This window comes from Meleagris gallopavo, chromosome 1 (assembly GCF_905368555.1).
Source record: "Meleagris gallopavo chromosome 1, MGAL_WU_HG_1.1, whole genome shotgun sequence".
In the NCBI taxonomy this organism is placed as follows: Eukaryota; Metazoa; Chordata; class Aves; order Galliformes; family Phasianidae; genus Meleagris; species Meleagris gallopavo.
Window position 1 is genome coordinate 174,522,566 of NC_139404.1, and position 21,739 is coordinate 174,544,304.

Genomic DNA, 21,739 nt, shown 5'->3' on the forward strand with positions numbered 1-21,739 from the left:
ATTACCTGAGCTTTCTTGTGCCAAATAAGATAGCTGTATATTCAAAATTGGTATGTAGCAGCAGATTAGCAACTTTTAAGATAACTGTACCTAAGGAAATTTGTGCCCTACTCTGCTTCTGTGCAATTTCAGTACAGAAATGGAATGTGGAAGGAGTTGGAGCTCTGTATTTGTGATTAAATGAAGGGACATTTATTATATTTTCCAATTTAATTGGAGTAACTGGTATTTTTACCACTGTAAAAAGTCGGATGACAGTCTCTGGCTTTATGAAGGAAACTTAATAACATGAATATAGTGAGATGCCTGGAGGACACCAGATGATCTGAGATGGTCTCAAGACTTTTGACTGATGTAACACCTCTGTTCACAGGGAAGTGCTTGGCTTTGTACCCTTTTCTGCGGTAGGATAAAATGTTGGCATTAACTCTAGATTACAGTACTGAAAATTAGAGAGAAGCTTGTACCCATTAGGCCCTCTTGATTTGCACCAGCAGTAGTAACCTGTATGAGCCAGACTCTTGTTTAGTATTTGTGGAAACAAATGCATTAAGAAATGTACAGGAAATCAGAGTTTACCAATTTGCAGTAAGAACTGTTGACTCTAGTACGAGGGTTAGAATTTAGTGTTCATTAGATCATTTTGCAGATACTCAGTCACTGAGTACACTAAAATTGTACTGTATTCTGTTTTGTAGGTCTGAGGACTTTGTGCATCGCTTATGCTGATCTGTCAGAAAACTCTTACAGAGAGTGGCTGAATGTCTATAATGAAGCCAGTATACTTTTGAAAGACAGAACTCAGAAGTTGGAAGAATGCTATGAGATCATTGAGAAGGTAAGACATTTTTTTGAGGGTCGAATGCAAATTGCTTTTGCATGCAGTTTGGGCTTTATACAGTATAACAAATAGTTCTTTTCAGTTTCAGAAGATTGGAATTGTATTCTTAATTGAAAACCTGTGTAAAGTTAATCTAACTTGATAGCGAAATTGATACAGTCAGCTTGTAGCATCAAGTTCCTACTTGCTAATATGTGAAGAGAAGCTGCTTCTTTTTTGTAGTCAGTCAGAGCTGAGGTTTTCTGAAGGATGTTTCAGACACTACAGGCATTACCATGTGCTCAGTGTGGCCTGTAGCTCAAAAACTGCTCCTTTTATGTGAATTGTTGAACTAATAATTATGGAAGTTTAAAGCAGATATGATAGAAAGTTTTAACTAATGGCACGTCTGCTGAAATGTTAAGATGTCAACACTAGGGGCCAGTGTTTGATATTTACTGGTCTTTTATCTGCTGTCTGAAATGCAGGTAGTCAGTTCACCTACACTTGTTCGTGCTCTTTCCCTCTTGTCTTGGGACTTTTACTGATTTTTGTTTAGTGGTTTATTTTAAACAATTGTTATTAACTTTATTAATATTGCTATATTAACAGTGCAATTCAAATTCCAGAGGCCTCTTCATTGGTTATTCAAGTTATTTGGGCAGAATAAGGGAGAAGACTGAGACTAGGATGGGAGCCAGCTTTAACTCAGTAAGAGAAATGCTCCAGCATCTCATGAAGTGGTAGCTGAAGATTAGGTCTTGCTTTTCAAAATGTCTGAAGTGTCATTTTTTTGTTGGCTGGTCAGTAACAGTGTTGTTATCTAAGCATTGATTTTGAAGGTTTATGTAGCTTTTTGCCTTCCTGCACTTTGCTTTCATATTTTACTGATTTCACAAGTGAAAAATTGTCGTGGGTGATCAACCCGTTAACATGGGGTTGATTCTTTAACTTGATGATGTTTTCGTAATCCTTAAAACATTTTTTGCCATCTACCTTCTGCCTCCTTTCATAATTTAACATCTTGAAAAATGGGCAGCCACGAGTAGGTTTTTTGATTTGGAGTTTTGAACTTTGTAGCGCCATGTTGGAAGGAAAACAGTGACTATATTCCTTTCATGTTAGTTTACTTTCTGGTTGGGGAGTGAGCAAGGAATTGCAATGGAAACTTTTTCTCAGAGTTTGTGTTTCCCTGGTTAATTCTCTAGTATAAGGAATTTTATTTTTTTTCTAGATAATAAGCTGAGATTTAGTATAAAATAACTGTTTTAACATGCCAACTTTGCATTTAAAGGGTTTAAATAAGAGTGGAACTTTAAGTCTGACTGAGGTCATTGGATTGTAATACAGGTGTGTGTGTGGGGACAAACTTCAGCTGTCTTTTTGGATATCTATAAATTGGCTGAGAGGGCTTCAACAGATGCAATAGTAATTCCTTGCTCAGGCAGTTTGACCATTCCCAGCACTGTGGTTGAATGTGTAATCATTTAACAGATAAATTTGGGAACATAAGACTAGTTGCATTTACATACTTGCTCTGTATTTGTTATGTTCAAATGTTGCTTGTATTAATAGGGCGAATGTTTTACCAAAAGTCAAAAGGGTTTCAAAGAAAATGGCTTTTGGAAGTTCATACTACTGCCTTTACGTACTGAACATCTCTTAACAAAACTTTTTTGTTGTCAAGGCTTACATTAATTAATGTCTGGTTACATGCCTGGATAGCAGCTTCCCCTTCAGTTATTTATACATGCATAGATAAATACAAGCAAGAACTGCTGTAATGTTCTCTTCATCTATTTTTGCTAATTTTAAAAAAATAGTCCTTGTGAACATGAGAAGTTGTTACACTCTCTGCTCAGTTCCTGAAATGGGGCATATAACTAAACTCAATTTATACCCATTTATTTTAAATTGAACATTTTTGCATGTCTAAGCAATCATTAAAAATACTTCTAACATTAAAATTGGGTAACTGGATTATGCCTTTTGACAAGGTATATTTCTTTGGTATTTCTGTCAGTCTGACTTTTTTTCCTGTAATGTTGCCAAATCTCTTCAAGCAATCACTCTACAATTGCTTATGAATATGGCTTATTCTGTAGTATTAAGTGGTTGTGTGAGACATTCTTTTCTGGCACACATCTGTATTAGACTGCAGATACTTGGACTGATTAATGTCCATACCACTTCTATTACATCCATGTAGTGATTATATCCATAAATAGTTGGAATAATTTTTGCTTTGATTGTATCCATTCTGTGTGCACATTTTACAGGAGGGAAGTTAGTTTCAATGATGTGATGGCAGGTGACTTTTGTTTTGTGAGCTTAAGAAACATAATCTGTGGCCACTCATCATGTTGCTACAGTGATTACTGAATATTCTAGTGTACATATTCATCCACAGGATAGCTTTGGAGTTGTGTAACTTCAATTAACTGCTCTTGAAACTCTGCCAACTTTCTGATCATAAACACTGGGTTCCATTCTGTACATCCTGAAATGTGATTTGTGTGCTGGGGAAGTAGAAGAGGCACACCAAAAACCTACTGCAGTAGGTATTGCTTGTCAAAAAGCTGTATTAGCAATGAGGCACAACATGTTTTTAATTCCCTGTTTTTAGAGTATTCCAAACAGAGATTTATCCTAAGAAACCAATCCCTCAAATTCTTCCTTTCAGGATTTACTTCTTCTTGGAGCCACAGCCATTGAAGACCGCCTGCAAGCAGGTGTTCCTGAAACAATAGCCACACTAATGAAGGCAGAAATTAAGATATGGATTCTGACAGGAGACAAGCAGGAAACAGCTCTCAACATAGGTATTCTTTTTGGTTACATAACATTTGTGTGAGGTGTAGCAGATTACATAGTAGATGTGATGTGTGGGTTTTTAAAACAAAAACAGGCCTGATTTGTACTCATAGACTGGCTTCTTGGTAGCTGATAGGCTTGTGGAAGCCTTTAATTTGGAGAATTTGAAATTTTGGAATGAAAGTTTTGCACTGAATGTCAGGCTATGTGGAGCTGCTGGAGAGGGTCCAGAGGAGGGCTGGAAGATGATCAGAGGGCTGGAGCACCTCCCCTATGAAGACAGGCTGAGGAAACTGGGCTTGTTCAGCCTGGAGAAGAGAAGGCTGTGAGAAGACCTCTTTGCAGCCTTCCAGTATTTAAAAGGGGATTATAAAGAGGAGGGGAATCAATTTTCTACTTGGGTAGATAGTGATAGGACAAAGGGGAATGGTTTTAAGCACAAGGGGGAGGGTTTAGATTGCATGTCAAGGGAAACTATTTACAGAGAGAGTGATGAGGTGCTGGAACAGGCTGCCCAGAGAGGTTGCAGATGCCCTGTCCATGGAGGTGTTCAAGACCAGGTTGGATGGGGCCCTGGACAACCTGGTCTAGTACCAGATCTGGAGGTTGGTGGCTCTGCCTGTAGCAGAGGGGTTGGGACTTGATAATCCTCGGGATCCCTTCCAGCCCAAGGCATCCTATGATTCTATGATATGCAGCTTCTTTTAATGCACAAAAGACTTAGCTTTTGGCTAGCTGCAGTTTTTGTAAGAATGAAGAAGATATTTTTTTTTACTGATGGAAAGTAGAGGGCTCAGTCAGTCTATAATGTTTTAGTTTTACTGTGCACTATATCTCAATTTATTTCAATTAGTCATTCTTATGGACTGCCTTTGCTTGATTTCAGTACAGTTAGGGATATGATGGGGAAAAAAATGGATATAACTTACAACTTACTGCAAGTTTTGTTTGTGAAAGTAGGTGGATACTTGAATAACTAACTACTCATGCTGTCACTTTGGTGCATCTTCTAGTTAAGTATATCATAACTGTAGTTTTGATAGAAAACTGTTGCTATTGAATGTATGGATAGTTTAATATGGATTGTTTGTCAAGGCACAAGGTGGGTATTCTTATGTCTCAAACTTAGTAATGTATTCCAACTTTGCTGATTCTATGATCTTAGCTTACAGAATGCTGTTTGTAATTTAAGACCCAATCCATGTGCACAGTTACATTTCAGGTATTGCATGCAATCTTGGGAGTAGAACTATTTTCAGTTCCTCACAGTGCGTGACAGTGATGCTTACAGCCTCTTGCTTACTTTATGGGTATGCTTATGTACTTAGGTCGTCTTCAACTCTTGGCAGCCACCGTAAGGAGATGAAATACTTTGTTTCAGTTTGCTCTTGATTCTTTTGTCCTGAGTTTGTTTGTTCGACTGTTGTCTTTTAATTGCATTATTGTCTTCTTTATTAGAATAATACTTCACCTTGCTGTGGGGTGGTTGCATGCCTTCCACTCAGTTGTGTGCCAGTTTTGCAGAATGAGTGTGTTTATGATGGGTTTTAATACTGATCAGACATTACAACTTAGTATAGGAAATAGGAGTTCTGGTTTCAGAAATGTCTTCAAGCATGACATACAGTCTGCTTTCTGTTTTTAGCTGCTGAAGCTGTCGTTAGCCAGTCTCTGCAAAGAGCTGTAGAAAGCTTGGCAGTGTTCTTCTGGCATCATAATTTTCTTAAAACAATCTGCAGAATCTGAATCTCCTTTGCCTTTCAGTGACTCTGTTACTCTGCAATCTGTGACAGACTTGTGCTTAGCATCATCCTGGTAGGCTCCCAGGAAATCTGAACTAATGCATTCTAGCCAATAACTTGTGCATTTATGAAATTGCACATATGAAAGGCCCTAAAATCTTTTTTAGAAGCCATAAGCTGGGAGTCACCCGCAGTGTCTCTGCATGCCTGCATTTCTCTTAACTTGTCTCTGTATCTTCACATTATAGTGAGCGTGTAACCTGAAAGTCATGAAGCCACATCTATGTGTACAGCTGCTTTCTGTTTTGCTTACCTTCCTCAGGCCTCTCCTGGAATACTTCTGTCATTTTTTCAGTAGGAGAAATTGAAGCAATGCCAGTGAGCTTGTCTGTGTCCCACAGCGAAGCTGGAGCAGGGCATACGTGCCCTCTGTAAACACGGAGGATAAGTGTTCTTGCCTCAGATGTATTCTGTATGCCTGCAGTGTGAGTGTGCCTGTGGGCTATGATCTTGAACTCTGGTTCAAGCAGTCTTTCTCCCAGGATACTTGAAGGGAAACGAGTCCCAGAAGCACTTGATTCATCTGCTCTATAGGCTTTTAGTTAGACTTTCAAGTTTAAGACCCAGACAGCAATTCACAAGTGTCGATTGACATTTTATATCTGGCTTTGAGCCAGCAGTTGATCAAGTCAAAAGCATTGACAAAAATATGCCCTGATCTCAGAGAGCCTGTTTTTGTTTGTCTTGCTATTTCTGCCAGAAATAACTATTATAAAACTTCCTATATAAAATAGGACTACAAAATTCCCATGTAACTTTATGATTTCCAGATTTTGTTTTATATTAATGCTAGACTTTAACATCTTCATAGTCCTAAACTTGTGCATTATGCATAGATCTCCTATAAAACACTAGGCATAACTTACACTCTCCTATTCTAAGCTTGATCTTACTCCTGTTTGATGTGATGACAATGCACAAAATGGTCTCTTCTGACTCTGTGACTTCCAAGTCAGACCAAGTTAGCATTTTCCAGAGTTTTTTCTCTAGCTCCAGTTGTCAAGTGGCATCTTGCTAGATTTGAAAAACTTAAAATGAAGCAATGAGCAGCAGTTTAGAAACTACAGTTTGCTGTTGCAGCTGCTATTCCAATCAAATGCTCCCAGCAAATGCATTTGAATTAGTTATACTGAATTTGTAACAGCCTGCTGCGTGAGGTTATTGCTGTTCTCTGGGGAAAGAATAACCCTGGCATGGAGGGAAATGATTAAGTTTGTAATATCCTCCTTTTCTCCCCAGTAAAAATAAGGAAGTAGTTCTTCAGCCTGGGACTAACTCTCAAAAGTGGCAAACTGAACTGACTTCTCACATCAGTGCTTTGTCTGTACTTGTTGTGGCTTCCTTTCTCAATTCTGTGCTACTCCCTAAAAGACATTTTTCACTGCCGTAGGCTGTCTGCAAAGCTTTTGTGTTGCAGGTTGCATTTCACTGGCATATATTTCATCTCTTTCCCAATGGTTTCCATGCTGTTCTCTATCTTTCTGTAAAGCAGAAAGTAAACCTTAGCTTATTAATACAGTTAAGATGATAACGTTTCTGTAAGGCTGCATCTGATACTCATATTCTACACAGCTGTGAAAATGGAATAGAAACAGAACTTCTGCAGGTAATCATATGTAGTGTCTGAAGGTGACTGTATGATGCAATTATGCCTTTTACAAAGAAAGATGAGGGACTTTCTTGACAGAAGTCATTGATGCAGGCATGTCAGCTCTGGATTATACCTAGAAAACAAGCCCAATTATAAAAAATACTGTAGCCTGAAGAAATGATTAGCACTGCAGTTCACAAGCCTGTATGGCCTTCCTTTGGAACGAAAAATCTCATAGAAAACAAATCCATGCCTCAATTTTCTCTTGCTGATGGAAGATACAAAGAGAGTCTTAATCTTTTTATACTGACTGTGGTTCTACTTACAGTGGTTCCCCTTAGGAACGTTATTGTTATGTTGTAGTAGTATACTACTTCATATAAGAAATGTAAATGGACAAGAAAAAAAATCCCACAACCCTTTTGTAGGCCTCATTTCACTACCATTATTTCTTGAACTTTCTGTGATTCATTTTGTTGCAAAAGTATGGTAGAACTGCAAAACAGTTTGATTATATTTTCTTTTCTTGCGTGACTTAGCTCAGCAATGAGGCATATGGTTAATGTTTCAGTAGACAAATAGACCTGTGCTTTATGAAGCCACATGACAGTGCCATTTGGAAGAGAACTCGCATGTGCTTTGAGAATGCAGTAGAATCAGTCTGCAACTTTTGATTTGCTTCTTCTCATTAACAGTGTTGGAAATACACTGTTTATTCTGTTAGTTCCATGTGTGTATACCCTGGATGGCTCGTCATCTCAGGTCAGTGACAATCACATGATGGAAGAACTGCTGGGTCAATGTTATTAAGCAGTCCTGCAATCTTTAGCTCTTACTATTACAAAAGTAAGGGATTTTTCTACTTTCAGTATTTTATTTTTTTTTTGAATCGTTGTGTCCTGTTGAATGTGTTGAACTGCTTTCTGAGCGCTGCTCTGCACTATGATGATGTGCTGTTTGTTGGCTTCCCACTCCCATGTGAAGTACAGTCTAATACAATTTCTTGATGCCTGCAGGAGCTGGTAGGGGCTCTCTGAGCCCCTGAACACCTGGACTCTGTTTTTTGATGAAACTCAGGACCACCTTCCACACTAAAATCCTACAGCACGTGTGAGGCTAAGTGGAGTGTGATGCAGTGATGTGTGCTGATGCAGTGTGTGCTTCCAGCTGTGCTTCCAGCTGTATGACGTAGCTGCAGCTAATTTCAGATCCATTCCTGTAATGTGCTGAAAGTCATTCAGCTTTCATAAGGATAAATGAAGTTTATGTATAGGAATGATTACTTTTACTGTAGAGATATAGCATATCTCTAATGAATATTGTATTTTCTTTGGTTAAGTGGTGTATTTGGAATTGCAGATAAAATGGAGTCTCTATTGCCAATAAGCTTGTCAAGTTGGAGTGTGGCCTTAACCTTCCAGTAGCCTGCCTGGTGGGAGTCACTGCTCAGATGTAAATCCCAATCTGACATATAGAACTTCCTTTTAAGATTGAGTTCAACTGTAATACTTCTCTAAAAATCTAATTCTTGTTTCATTTCTCTTTCAGGGTACTCTTGCAGACTCATTTCACAGAGCATGTCTCTCATCCTGGTCAATGAAGATTCCCTAGATGTAAGTAACTAAGTAAATTCCAGTTTAATTCTTGACCGAATGAGGTATTACTCAGAAAACGGAAAGCTGATGGGCTTTCTCATTTTGATTCCTTTCACTTGGCTTTAGGGGTAACAAGATTAAACAACTCATTTTAGGAGTCCACTAATGATCACATATCAAGCATGCTAAAAAGGATATGTTGTACAAAATGAGCTTCTGCAGTCTCTGATCACAAGCTGTACAAATCAAACTAAAGTCTCAGAACAAGAAACTAATTAAATCCATGGGTTTGATTTTACTGTAAACTGGTGAAACCTGCAGTATGCCTTCAGGAATGTGGTTAGCCTCTGCTGCACGTATAGGAGTAAGATGTTTGAAGAAGGGAACAAAGTTGAAAAAAAAAACAAAACAATTTCAGTGCAGGAAGCGGTCTTCAGTATTGCTTGGAATGGCTGCAGCCAAACCTATGTCTTAGTAAACTATCTTGTGAGCTCACCTGAGTGCAGCTTCTGAGACCTGAAAATTAGATTAACAAGTGATAGCTGTGTTCCTCAGGTATGTTTAATAAAGAAATAAAAAGAGTTCAGAAAGTAAAGATGATACACTTCAGCTTCTGGAGCAGATTCATATACATTTTTCTAGTTTGCTTGTTTCAGTGTCATTGTCAACACTTGATATCACTCAAATATCTGCTTGCTATTCAAGGTATTTGTAGGACACGACAAAAGATCTATGTTAAACAGAATCTGATACTTGCATTTAGCATTTGTAGTTCATCCTGCCTGACACAGCAGGTGATGCAGAGCTTGTATCTCCACATACCAAAGGAGTTAATGGATATCTGGAACTCTGGTGGCAGAAAAAAACAGCTGAGAAGCAGCATTTTTCTAGGTGCATCTGTGTGATTTAGTTAACAGTAGCCTTGATAGTGCTTTCAGCTCAGACTCAAGTTTTCTGAATGCATTTGTGGCCTCTCATGCTGTAGTGTTTTAACTCACCAGATCTCAAGAGTTCAAGGAGTCTTCCAAGAGGAGAAACTGCTTCCAGGGGAAGAAAGGCTGCATTACTAGTTTCCGTGCAGCATAATGCACCCTGGTGGAAGATGTCTCTTGCTGAGTTTGAGCAATGAAGACTGTTACTTCTGCAGCAGAAATTGACGTTCTTCTGTGTTTCTGCATAGTTAAAGTTTTTAAATAATTCTACTTGGACGAGGAAATGCTTTTCTTTTCTAAATTATTATTGCATTAGATGTGCCTAGATGAGAGCTATGTACATTTGGTTTCAATCAAATATCTTGCTGAAGACTCCCATCTGCTCAGACAAACTTATCCCACTTTTCCACTTCTGTATGGCCCCTCTTTAAGGTAACTGTTCCCTTCCTATGGGATCAAAATACTCTGCTTCTGATGAGCATTCTGCTGTACGTAGCTGACTGGACCTTTTAACCCAAAGAATGATGCAGAACCTCAATAGAAAATGAACATCTGGTGGTATTTTTTTTTTGTTAGACAGCCAGATTAGCGGACTACGATCATAAGAAGAAGAAAACTTGGATTCTTTTTTCTAAATGTACTGGGAACTTACCACCAGAAGAAGGAAAATGGTTGTGCTTGGTTTTTGAGTTTCTTATACTTTCTAAAATTGAGTTAAAGCATGGTTTTAGTTTTCTGACCCTAGAAGTAAGACCTGTATATCAATCTAAATTCAAACTAGTCCCTTGAAAATTTCCAAAAGGAATCAATGTGACTCCTGTGGTGCCTATTTAGAAATCATCAGAGTTGCATAAAGGTTTGTGATTCCTAAAGAAAGGCGTACAGTATGAAGACAGAGGTTCTTACTGGGTAAGAGAAGAAAAATGGAGCAACGTTGCTAAGTTTTTAGAAATATCTAGAAGTTGGACAAGATGATCTTCAAGCCACATTAACTTTTTTCACTTCTTATTTTGTATATAGTGATAGAACTGCAGACAGATTTCTGTTTGTGAATATATTGCAGAAGGTGCTGAGTAGTACCTAATAGCTTCAGCACTTGCTTCTAAGTGGTGACTTCAGGTAACTGGCTAAAGGGACTACAAAAGTGCAGTCTGAATAACAAAAGTGGCTTATTGTGTATGCTGTAATGGAGAAGGCTTCCATCATGGGAGGTTCCTTTAAATAGCAGTTCAGGTAAATGGATCCAAGGATGTTCAACATTGGCAAAAGTGAATTTGCATTTTTCAAGAGGAAAGCCTGGAATTAGGCAGTGAGAAACAAGAAATCCGTGCTTCAGTCTCCTTTTTTTCCCAATCTTTCCCATCTGTAACATCAGGAGCAGCTTAGCCCTGACCTATGTGGAAGAAGCCCTGGTTAATTGGTGTGATTGCACTCTTGTCTTGTTCACATCAGAGGTGTAGACTCATTAATGTGCATATCATGTAGCTGTACGAATGAATACACTGACAACTATTTTTTGTAAGATTATTTTAGACCCAAAAAGTCTTCTATGTATTATTTCTAAAATTTGGTATGTTTTCTGTAGCTTTAGGAAAGTAGGAGTTGTAGCTAATTTTATCCATATACTTGACATCCTATTAGATCTTTCTGCTGTTTAGGCAAGCCTTTCATTCTTGTCTACGAACATGAGAAAATGGAGGCCTGTAACAGCTGTTTGATTCAGTAGATCCAGCGATGTGTTCAGAGTGCTGTTTTAGTGAGAGCTCACTGTGTGACCATAGCTCTTGACCGTGGTCTGCTCACCCATGTGTTGGCTTAGGGACAAGGCATGCTGACAGTCTCCACGCTCTCCTTTTGAGTTTCCTCCAGATGACCAGCTGCCTACCTGACAGCTTCAGTTGATAATCTCTTCCTCAATATATTCACTAAATGCCAAACTAATTGTAACAAGAAAGTGAAATCTGTCTTTACTGTTCCTTTCTTAGCAAAGATCTGCATAAGCAGACCCGGCTACAAGTCAGGAAAGCAAACTGGAAAAAGAAGCAAGAGCTACAGAATGTAGCAGTTCCTTTCATAAACATTAAACTTTCTTATTAATAAATGTAGCAGCCCTGTTTTGGGAAATTCTGGTAACTTCTTGAGAATTGAGAATGCAGAAGTCTGGATAACTGAATAATGAACTGCATGTTTTTTGTAGTGATACAGAAAAAGTTAATATGTAGGTTTTAATATTGCTCTAGTTTTTAAGAGGAAACAACTTCCTACAGTTGTACTACAAAAGAGGAAAGAGGTACAGTTTTAGAGGAAAAAAGTAGACGTAGGGTAATAAACTGAGAAGCTTAAAGTGTTGAACAGTCTGGGAAGTTTTGAGGCCATATTAGGCTCTGTGGTTGGGATTAGGTGAATGAGAAAGTATTTTAAAAAATTGTTAATTTTCATTGATAATCTGTCCTCTTACTGAAGTTGTTACAAATGCCTATGTTGAAATGTTGGCAAATGCTAAACGACTCAGATATGAATCCACACAAAGCAAAGTTATATTGACAGACAGACTCAAGAATTGTAGGGGAGTTCTTGGTCACATGTGAAAAATTGTATGAAAATATTATTGAGGTTTCCTACTCTCTCAATATAGGAAAGCAGTTTGTATAGGTGGAGATGTGCAGCCTGTGTAAAGACTTCTGAGAGCTCCACTTTTGTATTTCAGGTGTGCTGGGATGGCACTGTATGGAATTCTGGCTGTTAAGACTAAGTAGCTCCTCAAATAAATTTTATGAACTGTTTGCTTACTCAAAGTGTGAGAGGTCAAAGATGACAGCGTCAGTAACATGGGCCCCTTTCTATTCATCTTACCAGCTGGCTCACCCTAAGGATATGCTAGAGTGAGAAGCCCTAATCGAGCATGGATTGAGACAAAATGAAAACCCTCCTTCCTTCCTTTTTGCCTGACCTCTGCCAACACAGAAAAAAATGCAATCAGCTTCTAACATGTTTTAAAATACCCAAGTAAAACAGGAAAACCACTCTGATCCTCTTTTCCCACCTGCTACTTCCAATTGTGAGAACTTCTCTAAATGAGGAGTTCTCTGGATTACCAGAGCACAGCAGTGGCTCCCGCTTTTTTTTAAGTTGAATTGCAATATTGCTGACGGCTCTTGTTGAACTGAGTGCCTTATTCTCTGATTTTGGCCTCTGGTATTACTGCACACTTGCTTAAAGGCTCTCATTTGCAGTGCACTGCATATACTTTGCAGAAATGAGTGCTAAAAGCTTGGCAAACTAATGTTCTGTGGGGCCTCTCATGCACATCGTGTGGTGGTGGGAGAATGGGAAGAAACAATAGAAGGGTTCCATCTGTGCATAGCACACTGTTTTTCACAACTTTTAATCTTAGCTGGTATCTTCTGGCTTCCCCTACGTGAGCCAAAAAAGAGATCTAAAATTTAGATCAGTTCTAAAAAGAAAAACTGGGTATCTTTTTTTTTTTTTTTTTATGCTTTTCATTTGTGTTGTCATACTTCTTTGTAGTCATCACCTCAAGGTTGTGATTATAAAAATGAAAATCTCTCTTCTGGTCCTGTAACTTTAGATAAGTTGGAACTGGAGATGACAAACTTAATCTCAGCTGAGCATGTTGTTGGCAGAGGTTCTAAGGAAGGGGTCATGACTGCTCTTTGAGTGATTTGAGGTTGGAAAGTGATAGCTGTTAAACAGCATCTCCTGTGCAAAGTCAAATTTACTTCAGATGTACCATGCATCAGTATTCTTGGACCATGTCAGCATTAAGTACAGATTTCATACTTGAAATAGCCTGTAAAAAATAACCACAGTTGATACACTGGTGAATAATGCAGAATCCTTTACAAGCCACTAATAAGTGGATAGGTTTGAGCAAAAGCAGCAGGTAGAATGTTATCTACTGTTACTTTATTCAAGTTCTTGCTAGACGCATTGAAAATGAGTTGTGGAAAATGAGCATTGCTTGTTCTGTCTTCTCTTGGCCTCTCATCTGATACGTACTTAAGACAACAGTATTAGAAATTTTTCAGTAAACACCAAAACTAATGGAAGTTACTTTATCAGAACTAATGGAATTTTTTATGCTCGGAGCATAAAAGAAAAATGAGAAACAGAAATACATGATGTGTCAGATGAGCAAAAAGTTCATTGATAGATATCTGCTGTTCTTTTAAGTGAAGAAAATTGGTGATTACGCGGTGTATCATGAGCACATATCTAATATTGAAGGTATTTCAGCTAAGATAACTTTCTTCTTTCAGAAACAGGAGTACGAACTTGTGAACAATCTGAATTGGTGCTTCTAAAATGCCTTTTGTGGCATCAGCCTTAATTTTAAACCAGAGTGGCTCTGTATTTTTCTCATGGTCAAGCACTTTTATGGCTATTTTTAATGTAGAACTGAACATTGCGAAAGCAAGCCATATGTAAAACCCTTATGTGCTTTGTTAATAATTATCACTGGTTCTTTTAATTCTACAGTAGTTTTATTCAGTTAATTACTGCTTATTTTTCAAGGTTGGATCTCTGCATTTAATAATGGCATGTTGCACCTGTAGCAAATTATTACTACTGTTCAACTTAGCCTAAAATGTATCAATAGAAGTTTTTCTCATACTGAAATCCTACAACATTATATTTAATATATTCTGCCTCTGAAATCCATTAAGGCTAAAAATGAATTTTTACAGGATCCAAGTTGAGCTTAGAGCCTTTAAATATTGATGCCCTTTCCCCTTGTGTGACTTCAGCCCCCTCCTTCTGCTCCTTGGCATGCAGCAGCAGGTGAGATGTGATCGAACAACTGTCTTGAGTTGTTTTTGAGAGCTAAAATTTTTTCTAAATCTTGCAGTTGAGGGAAAAATCAATCATTTCTGTTCTCTTTAGAGAACTACTGGGAATAGAAAAGACTAATCCCTAGCTTGATTGAACTGAATTCGAGAAACTTAGCATAATGATCTGCAAATGTTTATTCCTTGTAGACCTAACTATATGCATACGTATGTTCACTTGATTTTTCTTTTCTTTTCATAATAAAGCTTCTTCAAGTGAAAATATTTGGAGCACTGGATTTACATTGAGTGCGATTCTTGGATTCAGTTTCTGCTTAATTAAATTGGAAATGCCATTAAGTCATCTTTTGCAGCTCTTAACCTGGACGGAAGTTTTTTGTTGGCATGTCACTGATGTTGAATTGTGAGAGCTGTGGGAGGGAAAGCCAAGAAGGGGAAATCAGATGACCCAGCAGGCCCTGGAAAGCTTGAGATGAATCCTGAATATTACAGATGGTAAATCGTGGTGGTGTTTTTTTTCTTTCGATGCAGTAGAAAAGAGATCTGCAAACTATCTCACTGAGTTGTATATAATAGTAGTGGAAGGACAAAACTAGAAGGAACGATTCTGAATCTATGTGTAGTATTTTGCTGTACAGTAATTTTGTTAATAGAAATGGAGCTGCGTGGTAGTATGCGTCCTGCAGAATTTGTATGCCTGGTCTCAGAATTAATGTCAGTTACTATATAGATGTGTATGTAACCACAAACTGATGCTCCTGTGCACAAAGGTACTCAGTGCCAGTGTCTGTGATAGTAATCTGCCTAAAGAAGGAATAAGAATAGAAGCAGATGCTGGCTTCCTTCATTCTGTGCTTGCTCAGCTGAATCTTTTGCATACTTCATCATTAGGATGAGCTATTAAACATGAATAGAAAAAAATCTGTTCCTGCTACCATGTTATTTTATAGCATTGTTTAAAACTACGCCACAAAAAAAAAAAAACCCCAAACCAATAACAAAAACAACACACAACCAAGTAACTTTACAGTATAATTTGGTGTTCCCTGTTAGTGTAGATACATTGAGGATTACCTTCTGTGTTTCATATGAGAGGAAATTAAGATACATTTTTTCCATCTTCTGCTATCATCTGCCTAAATGCTTTCAGATAAGTCAGTATTCCAGAAAACTGATCAATGTCGGCAAGATTGTTTTTAGCCAACCATCAGCTCTCCTTCAAGTAGACACTTGGGGTGCCCCTGTGCAGTCTTTAAGCTCTCCAGTTACCAGTCAGCTTGGAACTGTAATCAACCATATAGCATAATGCTGGGAATTTGCAAAGGAGGCTAGTTAGGAAAGCTAGGGAAAGAATGATTTTCTCAGTTGTACCAAGTTATTTTTTATAGCTCATTTATTAACGTACAAACTACAGCTCATGCTAATAAGTAGTTATGCAAGTGCCCCGTAACCAGATAAATTTTCAGAGATATTGGATAAAAAAGATTGTTTTCCTGGTTTGCTTTTGCAAAATAAATAACTCCAGATATTTGATAATCTGTGCCAAAAGTGGATATGGAAAATATATAGCTTCTCATTTTAAAACCTGCTTTAATTTGAATTTACTGTGTAGAACTACAAATTATGGCATACAAATGTTACTTGGACTTGTAGGTCTAAGTACACACAGGGCTGTGTAACCTAAGTGTTAGATTACTATTTTCTCAGGAAATAATACTAATAGCTTGAGCTGTGAGCGCTGAATGAGTTGGGCTATTATTTTTATTTTATCATGCTTTCCTGTTTTAGCATTCACTAATGACTGTTTTCTCTTATCAGTAGTGGTGGTTTTTGGGTTTTTTTTCCTGTTGGTATTTTCTTGCACTGTAATAGTTGGTTTGCATGCAGTGGGAGTGCTCATATCATAAAGATTGCAAGGATGTACCTTTAGTAATCCAGAATCCAGGCTTCTAAATAACTGTTCCACAGCTGAAATTTTGGGGGAATGAGGAGGAGGATAGTGTGTCTGATATTGCTTATTGTTTTCTCTCTCTCTTTCTGTCTTTGAAAAAAGCTTTTCTAAATTACTTTTCCCTTCTTGTCTTCATCTCTAACTGTGATCATATTTAACAAGACCCAGAAAAGACCTTCCAGCTTTAGCTTTAGGCTGCAGGTATTTTAGCAGCTGGGGATTCATCTTGTCCGTGCTGTAGGACACAGTAGCTCATATTACAGAAAAGCAGAAAGGAAAAGCGTTGCCGGAATTCCATTTAAAATGTGATGTCTTTTTGTAAGATTTCTCATATGTTTGAGGAAAATGACTTGGAATGCTTTTCCTCTTAAAACTATTAATGATGTTCACATGTGTGAAGGGTTATCTCTCAATCCTTGAGTGTTACCCGTATCTGTTCTCAGTTGTGTAACAAATACAATAATGGCTTCAGTTGGACAGTGAAGCAAGTGCCCATTGGCTTGAAAGATAGGATTTTCTGCACCATACTAACATCTTCCTAACAAGTACAGAGAAATCATGGAAACTTAAGAATGCATAATGAGGTGAAAACAGGGTTTTGTTAAATGAGAAACTACCCATGAAATGCCTTTTCTGCTTACAATACAGCGTGATGATGGTTTTAGGTGAACAAGGCGAAGTGAATGCCTGATTTGTAGGTAAATGAGTTATGAATACTGATCCTCTTGATTGACATGGTTAATATTACACATCTGTATAAACAATTCAGGTTGGCCTTTTGTATTGAAGGGTAAGAACTAAATAGTCCTTTCTTTTCTCAGGATACTTATTTTCATATCTGATCTTTTGCTTTCATTGAACAGGAGAGAGGCCTTATTTATGTAAATTTATGGTGTGTGGTGTTTTGTGGGGTCTGATATTTTGCTTTCTGGTGTTTGTCTTTTCTTTTTCTTTTTCTTTTTTTTTCTTCTATTTTTTACATAAGCAGTTTTCCCTTTTGGGGCTAGTTTAAAGCAATGAGATTGATTCACCTGCACTGTTAATTTAATGAGGGTAGCAGACAACTTGCTTTGGGATAAGAATTAGAGTATGACTAGATTGCATTTTCAGGAAGCAAATTTAGTTATATAGGCATCTGTGGTCTTATTTTTATGGTTCACATAATACTGATTTACTACTTTGTTAAACTGTTTCCCAAAGATTAGTTTCACTTTTTAAAGAATTAGAGCATCATTCTTGTAGCCGAGACTCAATTACTTCTTATGGCTTGTTCATCCATCATAGGAAGGAATAAATTTTCCTCACATGATAATTAAGGAAAGACTTTTAACATTTGGGTCATACCAGAGAAATGTCTCACTGAATTTTGCTAGCGTATTGGTCTGTGTCAGAAACTAAAGTTAAAGAATTCTCTATCTGTATGAAGTTAATAGTTGTGTGCCTTCTGCCTTTTAAACTTATACACTGAGTAGAACTGAAAAATCTTTTTGAAACGTGTAGATTTTTCACCTGCTTTTGCCATAAGGAAGTACATTTGATGCTTAACCAAAGTAGTGATGTACAGAGTCATTTTTTCTCCATTTTATATTTAGAAAGCGATTTGTTAGAGAAGCTAATTGGCTAGAAGTTAGGAGGTGAGATAGTTTTGAGACAAAACTGGATTTGGATATCTTGCATCTGTTTTTCTTGAGTAGTTTTATGTTTTCATTCTATGTCACTTGAGTCATGTTCATTATTTATCTAAACATAATACAATGCTGTCATAGCAGGTTATCTGGAAATCACTAGCTTTTTTACCCTGTCTGAAACCTCCACTTTACTGTTAGCAGTATTACATTGCTCTATGAGACAATGTTTTGTAAGGAGAATGCCTCTGTCAATCCTGATGGAATAGCTGCCACTGACTTGAAGTGTTTCAGCAGTGACGTTATCCAGTGGCATGTGATTTTACAAATAATGCCAGAAATGACAAAGTGCCAGATTTTACAGGTTCTTGCCAAATCTTATAATTATCTTAACCAGCATCCTAAACAGGCCTAAAATTTCCATTCTGAACTTAATGCTGGGAAATTTTTGTTGTTTTTGTTGTTGCCTATTTTAGAAAGTTCTGGGACCAGAACTTTCAAAGCTGGGGTGATTCAGATGTCCTCTGAAGCTTCCATTGTGCTGGGTTGCAGCAGTGTGCATGCCTATCATGTGCTCTGGTCCTTCATGCTAGCAGGATAAGATGGACACGAGAGCATGGGTAGGGAGCGAGGGCTGAGAAAGTTTACTTCACAAGCTTGGAGTTGCTCTTACTTCTTTCATCCTTGCAAACTTGGGTTTTTTGCTCCCGTTAGGTAGTCCTTTTTTCTTCCACTTTGAAATAGGCTAATTTAGGAAGAGGATCAGAATCCATGAAAAGCATCTACTCAATTCTACCATGCTTTCCCTTGTACCCCACCATGATAAAAGTAGATGGTGAATTTCTAAATTTAGTGATGGTGATGTGTTCTGCTTGTTGGTAGAGTGGCTGTATTTCATGCCAGGCCTCACCTGAGTAAAACATAGGGTTGTAAAATAATTTCTTCAGCTTTGTCACTTAAGTTCCCTTTTCAAGCTCCACAAAGCCTCCTCTTCAGCTGTGTATTGTTCTGCTGTGAGATGTGCTTATCCCATGAATACTTTTTTCCTTCATTTCTCCTCCCCCCCTCAATTGTTTCCCTCTTCTACACCATGAACTTCTTGTTTTCCTTCATGTAGCATTACAGACATCTTGTGACAGATTATTTGTGGGGCAAAGCTAGCTGTTAAGAACATGATTTCTGAATTTGTAGTTTTTCAACCTTTTAACTTTTCTCACTCTTCCATAAATCTCAAATTTGTGCATATACATGAACTGTCATAAAGTTTAAACTTTGCAGTTTACTTTTGATTTGGTTGACTGAACAGTATGGTCTTGAAAAAGCAGAGTGTTTCCGTATGTCAAGACGGTTCTCCTCCATCCTTGCTATTAGCTCAGATAAACAATGTAAGATACTCTGTGTAACTGACCCAGTTAGCCTTATGCAGTTAGATAATAAGGAACAGGGTTAAATCTTAGAGCTTTTACATCAGTTGGTAATGTTCAGGAAAAGAAAAAGAAAAAAGAAAAGGAAAAAAAAAAAGTATAGTGTGTTGTGATTGTCTTTTTATGGACAAACAGATTGCCTGCATGTTCTCTGTCGAGGAATGTAGTACTAGCCTGCCATGAACATACTGTCTAACTGGGAGAAATCTATTTTTAATTTTGAGTAAACTCTCCTGAAAGAATACAAAGCATTCCTCCAATTTATTTATTTATAAATATGACATATTGCAGAGGTTTTCTTTTAAAATTATCAGCAGACAAGAAAAAGTTAACAGCTTGCAGATTTGCTCCAAGAGAATTCTGTAAATGTATAATAGGATCCATAAACTAGATGACAAATGAGCTTTTGGCAAGTAGGACTGCTGTAAGCTGTGTCTGCACTTAGGAATGGTTGGGTGCCTGCTGTGATGTTGAGCCACTGGGAATTCTGATGAAATATGTGGAGTTTAATGAGTCTGTTGTCTTCCAGCATTATATGCCGAAGTTGTGATGACTCACAAGAAACTTGTTTGGTGGTGAGTTTGGTCAGTTTGTTAGTGCCTCCCCGTTTAGAACAAAATTGCCTATTTTAAGCTCAATTCGCATAGTGATCCTCATGGACAGCAACTCTCCGCATTACAACCTGTACCGTCTCTTACTGCTTTACTCCAGGATAGTGCTGTTGATGGGGGAATTCTTCAGAAAGCCTGGAATTATTTGGAACAAATAAAACAGACCTTTGCTCAAAGGATTTCTTGAGACAGTACTATACTAAATACTTGTGCAGCTTTTGTGGAAGTGCTAAAATGTGTGCTACAAGCATAGGACAAGCTCTGACACTCTTTTTGATGACTGCAAATGTTGATCACTGATGGTTTCTGTTAGCTGCGATGGAGAACGTAGGATGCTTCCAGTGTGTGCAGTCATTTAACCCTATGCACTACCATTACATTGGGGCTTCATGTAATGCGGCTCTCTTTCCATTCTGAAACTGGTTTTGGAAAGCAACTTTGTGAAATGATTGTGAAGCTTTTAGTTTTGCCTGCCTTATAAACCTGATTTATTCTTTTTCTGGTCTCCTGGTTATGTTCCCAATTTATAGTGATGCCCCAGATCCAAACGCTGTTTTGTAAATGAGATTTTGCAAATGGAATGAGCTGAGTAGTTTTGAGTCTCACTGTGTACACTCATGGGTTGAGTTTTATGTTAAAGAGATAATGTTAAAGCTGAAAGAGGATGAATGCATATGTGCTTCAGAATATTCACCTGAGTGCCTGCCTGGCTGTACCCAGAGGTTCTGAAATAACTAATCTGAATTCCTTACTGGGTGCTGCAGACTTCATGTCTTTATCAAGAAGACTGCCTGTCTGGTGTTGCACTGCTTTTTAGTAAGCACTCTTGCTGTTTTTTCTTACCTTGAGTTTTGCAACCTGTAGTTTTCATATAATTAATGATAACTTAATAGTGATATTCTTGATGTTCTCTGATACAGGGAAGTAGTTGGTGATGTGGTATGAAGTGACATTCTGATGAAAGGCTCCATGGGAAATACTTCAGGTGATACAACATGGCATTTAATGTGACAGACTTCTGAAAAATTTCAGGTGGAAGCCTGGCTGTGTAGTCCATCCAATCTGCATGTTTGTGCAGTGCATATGCCTTTGGATCCTTTACAGTCATGTAAAGAGAACTGCTCGGTACAGAGTTGCTTTACCTTTTGTTTCAGTTAACAGAAAAGAAATTATCAACTCCAACTTAGGAAGCAACCTGGTATTAGCTCAGTTTTCTTTCATATTCCTCTCATTTGAAGTAAAGCCACATGGCATTGAAAGACCTCAGCTAAGACTGCTTCCCTGAGGATTCATCTCTGAGGGAAGAGTTGGAGCATTCCTCTGTGTGACTGGCTCAGGTAACAGTGGTGTTAGGTAGGAAGTTCATGCTCATGTAGGTCTACATCCAAGCACTTGCATGCTTATTAGAATAATATGTGTAGCTTATATGCAGTATTCAACTGTGATCTGTTCTGATACTCCAGAAAAGAGAAGGTAACCCCTAGGACAGCTAGCTCTTCAAATGCTATTTACTATAGGATCAAAGCAGTAATTGAATTGCATTATTATCAGATATCTTAATTAGACCAAAAGACTGAAAAATGATGGCGGGCATTTAGTAGAAAGCTGGTTTTAAAATCTTTGTCTATTTTCTGAATCAAGGAAAGCTCATCACTAGGAAGTTTTCTTTCAAAAGATGGAGGGATTTGGTGCCTGTTGTTAATTCCAGCTATTGTAGTTAAAGTATAGAATTCACTGAAATAACAAGATATGGCCATTTGTAG

The 21,739-nt window shown here is 37.8% G+C and overlaps 1 protein-coding gene across 5 annotated transcripts in view; it reads left to right on the forward strand.

Annotated features, from left to right (window-relative positions):
• ATP8A2 (ATPase phospholipid transporting 8A2) overlaps positions 1 to 21,739 on the forward strand; it is a 323,927-nt gene that overhangs the window by 85,038 nt on the left and 217,150 nt on the right. For all 5 annotated transcript variants that reach the window (XM_085216143.1, XM_085216142.1, XM_085216144.1 and 2 more), the window contains 3 exons: positions 699 to 838; positions 3,504 to 3,642; positions 8,576 to 8,640. In XM_085216143.1, coding sequence (XP_085072269.1) covers positions 699 to 838; positions 3,504 to 3,642; positions 8,576 to 8,640 — 344 coding nt within the window. The remainder of the gene's footprint in view (positions 1 to 698; positions 839 to 3,503; positions 3,643 to 8,575; positions 8,641 to 21,739) is intronic.